The following is a 9,361-nucleotide window of genomic DNA, read 5'->3' on the forward strand; positions in this document are numbered from 1 at the left end:
AATAGCTTTTTTGTGCATAATTCTTTGATCAAAGGACATCCAATTAAGCTCTTTAAATAGTTCATTTGATGGGGAATCAAAACTTTTATCCAAGATTATTCTAGCAGCTCTTTTTTGAAATTTGATAATTTGTGAAAGTAATTCACTACTACAGTTTCCCCATATAGTGCAACAGTAGTCTAAATGAGGCAGAATATATGCATTGAAAAAGAGTTTTCTAGAATGAAGATCAAGATATTGTTTAATTCTAAGAAGCAGGTAGAGTTGTGAATTGCATTTTCCAATAGTTTTTTGAATTTGAGTTTTCCATTTGAGATTGTTGTCAACATAGACACCTAGTACTTTTTCTGTGTCTGTAAAATCTATTTCTTTGTTATGAAGATACAGTGTAGGTGTAGCATTATTTTCTAATTTTGTATTCCTAATTGACAGAGTCATAGCTTTTGTTTTAAGTGCATTTAGTACCATTGAGTTTTGCATGCCCCATGTGTTAACATCATCAATATCTGTTTGAAGATTGTCATTGACTTCTTGTACAGTATTTCCTATAAAAGTTAACGAAGTGTCATCTGCAAAAATATTAGCATTAGATCTTTTTATATGCAGATGTATGTAATTTATATATATATTAAGAAAAGTAAGGGTCCCAGGACTGAGCCCTGGGGTACTCCTGAGACAATGTCAGCAGATTCAGATAAAAGACCCGACACACTTACTTTTTGTGACCTGTCTGACAGATATGATTTAATCCAAGTAATGGCCTGTGAAAATTTTTATATTGTGTATATTAAATAAGTGAGTGAAATATTTGTATTGAATTTCATTTTAAATTTTATTTTGTATTTTCTGATTTCAAAATTAGGCATAAATTTATAAATGAAATTCAATACAAATATTTCACTCACTTATTTAATATACACAATATAAAATATAACAAGAAAATAGCTAATTTTTCATAGCATGACACAATATTTGAATTTTTTCTTTGATGTAGGTATAAACAACACAAACTTGGTGTTAATGTTTAATCAAGTCATTTTATTGTGTCGCTTTGAAAAGGCTACATAAAGGGGTTACTTTTGTCAGCGGCGTCGTTGTTGGCTTCCCTGTTGGCATCAATGGCCTCCCCTAAGACTTGTCCATACAGGATGTCCATGCTGTTTCTTCATGGTCTGCACTGTTCCTCATTCAATCAACATTTTGAAATTTTCCCTTATAAATGATGAATGGTTTTGTTTGGATTTTAAAGATGGTTGAGTCTGTTTAAGATATTTAGCATGGTTAACATTAAAGAAAATGTTAAACAGTTTAGTATATGGTTATATTTGTTGCTGATTTTCATTGAATTGTACATTCTCTAGTGATTTTAAAATATTGAAATTAAAACCTTTTTTCAGGTCAATATTAACAGGCATGTTCCCACCCACATCTGGTACTGCTACCATATATGGTCATAATGTGATGTCAGATATGGATACTGTAAGCCGGGATCTAGGGATGTGTCCGCAATATAAAGTTCTGTTTGAAAGGTAAAATAGGAATTTCATTTACATGTTTACAAAATTATAAAATAACTGACAATATCTATATAAAGTGGGCATTCTTTATTTTGAATACCATTCTGATATACACTTTTCTGTACCCAATGTTTTTATTAAGTTTAGAAAAAATGGAATATATGTATGACTTAATTTGATTTATCTTCGCCAAAATATATTGTAAGCTTTACTTTTCAAGCTTTTGTCATGACCCTTTTTGTAGCGCTGGAATCAGCAATGATAAACATTTTCATTGAGGGCCAAGTTATATTCACATGTTCATTAAAATAAAAAAGCAGATAATCCTAAAATGAAATTTTGCAAAGTTAGTCCATTTTCTCAAAAAGTTCACTATATGTATTTCCCTATCGAAATATATCACTTTTTTAAAAAAGGGCAGATGATTTTAAAGATTTTTAGTCAGGTTTTGCCCCCCTTTTTTGTGTCGTCTTAAAAAGGCGACATATAGGTTATACTTTTGTCGGCGGTGTCGGCGTCGTTGTCGGCGTCGCGTAAAACTTGTCCAGAGCATAACTCAGTCACTTTAAGTTGGATTGACTTCAAACTTGGTATGCATGCTTCTTTCAATAACACGAAGTGCAGTGCACAAGGAGCGGTACTCGGCACTTTTTAATTTTTGAGTTATTGTCCTTTGTAAATTGTCATACTTTAATTTTGTTCGGACCATTTCTCTTCAACTATAAAAGCTATGGACATGAAACTTCATATGATGATAGATCTCATTAAGAAGAAGTGCAGTGCACAAGAATCGGTACTCTGCATTTCCTAATTTTTGAGTTATTTCCCTTTGTTAATTTTCATACTTTATTTTTGTCTGGGCCATTTCTCCTAATGTATAACAGCTCTGGACTTGAAACTTCACAGGATGATAGATCTCATTAAGAAGAAGTGCAGTTGCCAGGAACAGGTACTCTGCATTTCTTATTTTTTGAGTTATTGCCCTTTGTTAATTTTCGTACTTTATTTTTGTCCGGGCCATTTCTCCGAAAGTATATAAGCTATGGACTTGAAACTTCATAGGATGATAGATCTCATTAAAAAGAAGTGCAATGCACAAGAACCGGTACTCTGTATTTCTTATTTTTTGAGTAATTGCCCTTTGTTAATTTTCGTACTTTATTTTAACCAGGTCATTTGTCCTCAAGTATGAAAGCTATAGACATGACACTTCTTAGGATGATAGATCTTATTAAAAAAAGTGCAGTATAAGAAGTGCAATGCATAGAAACTGCTGTTTTGCACTTATTATTTTTTGAGCTATTGCCCTTTGTTAGTTTTCTTATTTCATTTTTGTCCTGGCCATTTCTCCTAAACTATATTGTTCACAAGGCGCAGATCCGACTCGCAGAGTTCTAGTTTTTTTTTGCTGAAGTCAATTTCTTCAAGAAAGTCAAAAGTTGATCATTTTAAATTTGGAATATTTGTTCAATTTACAATTGAAATAAAACATTTCTAAAGGGCAGGTAGAAAATAGGACATTGTGTTTTATGTGTTGGTAAATCTTCTCTATTTACAAGAAATTTACCATTTATACATCTTGTAACCTTTTTTACATTTGATTAGTTTTTATTACATGTTTACATTTTGTTACAGTTTGAATGTGGAAGAACATCTTTGGTTTTATTCACGTTTGAAGGGTGTTCCAGCTAGAGACATACAAGAAAATATTCCAAGGTAAGAAGTTACCATAATCAGATAATAAAATTATGTATAATCTGCTCATTAAGATTTAAGTGCTTTAAAACATATTTGTAACAGTAAATGGTAGTTTTAAGTCTATTTGCCACAGAAAAATTTAGATGTAGATTTCATGTTTAATTCAACGTAAATGCAGTAGACCTCAGAGACAAAAAACTGATCCCGCAACGCCCTTGTCTTTGGACATATTGATAGTAATTTAGGTAGATATGTACTTACTCATGTACATTTTCTTTTAAAACAGAACAAAACATAAACTTTATTTCAGACTTGTACAAAATACATCATCATCAGACAAAATATTATCATTTAAATATTTCAAATATAAATCACATTCCATAATTATGTAAAATGTTAACAATTTTTTTTTGCTTAATTTATAATTGGGCTAGCACAAAGCAAAATGTATTTGTTATTTCTGTAACTACAGAAATCATACAATCAATGATATTTATTTATGCTATATTACACAGAGGATTACAGTCAAACATATTCTTGAACATCACTGTGGGTTCAAATCCTGACACAGTGACTTTTGATTTTTCACATCAGGCAGCTATCCTGAGTTTGCTTGCAGTATGCCAGTGGTTCTTAACTCAGGTGCCTGCTCATGCCTGAAACTATTGCACAATCAGGAACCTGGGGTCTTCCTAGATAATAAAAATCGGAAAGTGACCATATGACCTGAATTGGTGTTGGCTTAAAACTTGACCAAAAAAGTCTTGAACAGCCCAAACAAATATATCTATAAAAAGGTTTCCTAAAAGTTGTTAATTATTTACATAATATTACAATTATTGAGTATTACTATTTTGTTGACAGAATATTGTCAGATCTCAGCTTAGAGAACAAAGGGGATTCACGCCCAGAGGCAATCTCTGGAGGCATGCAGAGGAAACTTTCTATAGCTATAGCATTTGTTGGAGGATCACGCACAGTGATCTTGGACGAGCCTACTGCCGGTGTCGACCCCTACTCGCCTAAAGCCATCTGGAATCTACTCACTTAATACAAGACAGGTATAGTTGAAATGATGACTGTAATTTCAGTTGAGTTATTTTCCTTAACATTTAGAACAGAATTTGACAATTTACCTAAATCAGCTGTTTATATTGCTTGTTTCATATTTTGTCAATTATTTAGAGGATATTTGTTTTGGTCAGTGTAAGATCAGAGTATATTTCACCGAGTGAGCCCCTAAAGGTATATTTCACGAGTGGTGCAGCCACAAGTGAAATATGAATTTTTGGTGTTCACAAGGTGAAATATGTTTCAATCTTGCAATAAACTAATCAAATTTTCTGTTTATTATATGCAAAGAAACGTTTAAAAAAAGTTTTAACCTTTAAATGCTAAATTGAAATCGCACCACATAATAATACAATGTGACATCATTTAGTTGGTTTCCAGTACTGTGCACGCTGGTATTTTACTGAAACAACAAAAGGGGCTTAAATTCAAAACAGTGAAATTATCAAAGTGGTAATTTCACTGTTTCAAACAGTGAAAATATCAGTTTTATATTTCACTGATATATTTCTATAAACCACCGAAAAACATGTAATAAATGATTGTAGTTTTAAGGTTAATTTGTTATTTTCCAAGAAAGACAACTCTGTCAACTTTGTTTGATTTTTACTTTTTATGTCATTAGCTCCCTTGTCCAAATCTGTTATCTGCTCATAATGTTTCCCTCCTAAAGTTAAGGTCACCTGAGGTCTTTCTTTGTGTTATAGAAGTTGTTGGTCATTGTACCATGTAGATGAAGTAGACCTTTGTGTTTTACTTAAAACAATAATTATGATAACTAATAAGCATTTGGATTGAGAAATTGTAATTGCAGTACAGAGCTTATATCACAGTGTTAGTGACAGAGGTATAGTTAACAGTCTGATCCACAATAGGCATGATGTATCCTGGAATTATAGTGTTTACTACAAATTAAATCTACGAACTAGTAACCCTCAGTTTTGTTCTTCATTATAAAAGGGACAAAGACATAGGGGTCACATGATATAGAAAATTGACCTCAATAATGGCTGCCACTTTTGGCAAGAGAGGTAAATAATATTAAGATTGGGAACTATCAATAGTGAAGGTTGAAAGTCAAGTACCTTTTTGGCTAGCCTAACCCTTTCTAGTATTATGCTTGTTTTTACATACTTGCATAATGCATAAAAGTGCACGATGGTTTTGATTTAGGCAAATTACTAGTGTTGCTAGCATTTTAGGAGTTAAAAGATAGAATATAAAACAAGCTGATATTTAACTTTCATCTTTAAGGAAGGACAATTATGGTGTCCACACACAATATGGCAGAGACTTTGGGGGATAGGATTCTAATTATAGCAGACGGCAAACTGAAATGTGCTGGTACCCCATTTTACCTTAAGTCTAAACTAGGGGATGGTTACCGGCTCTGCATTTTGAAAGATGAAGGTATGTTCACATTGAGTTGATTTATGAGATATTGCTTGGATGATATTGTTTTATAGTTTCATACTTCTTAACTGGATGAATGTTTTGACATTAATTTTGTTGAAATTAAAAGTCATTAAGTGCATGTGTCCAGACATTAAACATTCACTCTTAATGACAATATAATGTTTGCATCATTTAAAAAATCAAAAGTATAACATTTTAATTTTCTTTTTCGATTATGTGGTTTTTACACCTTATGACACTTTGTTCATCATATCTCAACAGTCGGTCCAATGAAACTTTCCTGGATAACTAACCAGTAATTACCAATATCTCCGCAAGTAACTAACTTGTAACTAACCCAACATGATTTCTTGATCAATATTATAGCATAAAATCGGCTATTTTTCCCTCTTTTGCCCATGTTATAACGGGACCAAAACCATGTGTTAACATAGTCACGCGCTCTTGTTATAGCCCGGCTTCACCTATGCGCAATACATACAGGGCCCAGTAAACAAACAAACAAAAAATGAGTCGACGATTTGGCATGTTTGCCGAAGAGTCATGCGCTCTTGTTAAATTGAAATTTATTGATTCGAGGGCCTCAGTCGCATATTCAAGTAACTATGCCGGAAAAACGGCGTATAGACATCGGTGCTAACCTTGGTTGTCGCCCTTTCTGAGAAACGGACAGTTGTCAATGTAAACAAATACAGTAGAATCTACTTGTCATTCAGTTTAACACTCCGATTAACTTACAAAACTAGATAACACAAAATTAATATGAGAAAATGTTTTTTATTTATGTTAATGTTGATAAATGCTCTTTATATTTCTTTGAGAGAATAATGCTTAGTGTCTGATTTTTTTATAAACTTGTTTGCTTGAAAAAAAACCGATTCTGATGTCACTGATCTTTTTTCTACCGTCAATCTGAAATCATTCTAAGAATTTCTGAGGGTACGTCATGTTTTGTCTTTGGTAGAGGGTAGAGTAATGTAACGTTTTTTTTTTTCTTGAGATAATAAATCTCCAAAGGCCAAGCTTTGTTAAATCAATTAAAATTCAAAATTTTGTTCGGTTCCGAGAATTTTCCAAGTTGTTGGCCCCGGAAAAATGAAACGCATACGTAAAACATAGAATTGGATAAATACCGTCCAAGCACAAGAATTTAATGTAATTGTGTTTTGTATAAACTATACATCACGAATCTGTTTGAAAATTTTATGCTATAATAGCGTCAACGCACGTTTATTTCGTGTTATAAAGTCTGCAGAGTCCCTCGGAACTGTTGGAGCCCTCGCCCTACCGGGCTCGGGCACCAACCGTTCCTCGGGACTCTGCAGACGTTATAACACGGAAAAACGTGCGTTAACCCTATAAAGACAAATGACCGTTAGATTGAATGTCGGAGATGAATTGTCATGTAGATATTTCAACTTGAATTCATAATATTTTCACCCTGTTACATATGAATTGAGGACTATTTCTACATATACTTTATAGTGACTTATAAATGGAAGACTGCATTTTTATGTGATACAGCAGTGTATTCTTGAGTTTATTTCTTTATGTTACATGTTAGCCATGTTCGCCATGCATGCCCACTTTCCCTATTGCTCAAATGGCTTGATTTCAAGGATTCAACAAGCAGGTCTGGTGGTAAAGTCTGCGTTTGAATTCTGCTCTGATAGTTTCTCTGAAAATAATTTCAATCAAAAGTTAAGTAATATTATTTGATGATATATCAGTCTAAAACACTTGTCTCAAGCAGAACAAGCTTGACGTCCTTTTTATGAAGTAACATGTATGAGATACTGTATAATCAGAAATTTTTTTTGACGGATTAATTTTTGCCTATAAAGTTCATTGAAGATTTTCAATTGTTGGATAAGTATGTAAGTATCGTACAAAGTTACAGAACTGACTGTAATAATTCCTGAATATTTAGCCTTTTCAATTTGCTTGATATAAAGAGTTCGAGAAAATATCAAATTTTACAGTATAACTCACATGCATTTACTCATTGGAAAGGAAAGAAATTAGGAAAAGATCGGTAATCAATTTTTAATTTTTATATATTTGATTTGAAATTTGATTCATGTTTGATTGGATTCTATAAATAGATTTTTCTTTTAGGTATGCATACTAATGGACCTTCAGAGCTGAATGGGAATAAAGATGCTCAGATTCTCACAATGGTAAAACAGATAATCTCAGCTGCCTTTATATTCAAGCATGTAGACAATGAGGTCCATATGACAATCCCAGTGCAGACGGACGAACATTTTGTTCCATTATTTAGACTTCTGGAGGACAAGAAAAGTGAGTTGGGGATAGCGAGTTATGGTAAATCAGACAGTCGTCTTGAACAGGTGTTTGTAAAGGTCACAAAAAGTTGCGAGGGCAACAAAATAGCTGGGATTGTCTACACTTCTCACCTATATGTACATCTTTCTCCTTGATCTTATAGTTTTAGTAAAGATGAGGGTGTCCGACATTCTGTCCGTGGGCATGTCTTGTATTCAATATATTTTTATATCAATGCAACTGTTTATAAATAAATGGTTTTCTTATGCATTGCTTATGTCACAAGCATCGACTTGGACTGTAATATATTGCATGGTGCTTTTTTGTATACCATACGTAAGCTTAATCGCAAATATTGTTAACATAAAACTGTGCAGTAAATTGATCTGTTAGTAATGAACATTCATCATTACTGCATTTTGGGAAATGATTTTTTCTTAATTGTTAAGGGCTTTTATTTTTTTATTTATTGCAAGTTCATTGTCCAAAGTTGAATTTCTTCCTGGGATTGGAATATTTTGGATTGCATTTTTATATTTTGCTCTATTGGAAGAATAGTGAGGCTTCTGTTCTTACTCTGGCATTGGGGCTTGCATAAAATGATGTAACATTTTCATTAAAGATTTATGTGCAACTTCTTGTTAATAATTATGAAGAATATATCTTAAAAAACTTTCAAAAATCTTTGGTCAGTATCCAAGACTTGTAACTTAATAATGTCATATATAATTTTATATAATATCATCCTCTTTTTTCAAATTCTAATATTATCTAGGCTCTTTTTTACTATGAGTGTAGTTTAATACTAAATTTATTGAACAAGTTGAATAAAATCATATTATGCGTGCCTCTGGCGAGCATAATATTGTTTTATTCAACGAGTTCAATAAATTTAGTATTGAATCTACACGAATATAATATTCTATTTATCACATATATAAAATAAGAACAGTAAAATGATAAAATGATTAATTTTTCAATGACACGCCCATAGTGTAACGCTAACATTAGCGCGCTTTAACACTATGTTTCTCTATAGTGCAAATGACGTCACGTTAAAGTGTTATTACACAAGTGTTATATCGCTTTTATAAAATCTCTTTATTACACTCCTGCGCTGCGGTTTATGTGATAAAGTGGAGTATGTTATCTCTAGTTTTGTTATAAATTTTAACTAATATTGTAAGAGATTTCTGCAATTTATCAAAAAGTTATTTAAACTCTCTTTTCTTTATTTTTCTATAGCCTTAACTGCGCCAAAAAATTCTGCTCAATACTATGATCTCACCAAACCACGCGGGAACTTTATTCCATTTTCTATTCATGAGCTTAACAAGACTTCAAAACATTTAAATAGTTTGTATGTATGT

At 32.3% G+C, this 9,361-nt stretch overlaps 1 protein-coding gene across 1 annotated transcript; it reads left to right on the top strand.

Moving 5' to 3' along the window:
- Nucleotides 1-3,355: 3,355 nt before the first annotated feature.
- On the top strand, nt 3,356-8,616 carry LOC132757411 (phospholipid-transporting ATPase ABCA3-like). Its single transcript, XM_060748684.1, has 3 exons — nt 3,356-4,276; nt 5,541-5,696; nt 7,821-8,616. Exons 2-3 carry the CDS (start codon nt 5,552-5,554, stop codon nt 8,144-8,146), a joined length of 471 nt encoding a protein of 156 aa, XP_060604667.1. The 5' UTR covers nt 3,356-4,276; nt 5,541-5,551; the 3' UTR covers nt 8,147-8,616.
- The last annotated feature ends 745 nt before the right edge of the window (nt 8,617-9,361 follow it).

Source organism: Ruditapes philippinarum, unplaced genomic scaffold, assembly GCF_026571515.1.
Source record: "Ruditapes philippinarum isolate M1 unplaced genomic scaffold, ASM2657151v2 ctg4003_1_1_1_1, whole genome shotgun sequence".
Lineage (NCBI taxonomy): Eukaryota > Metazoa > Mollusca > Bivalvia > Venerida > Veneridae > Ruditapes > Ruditapes philippinarum.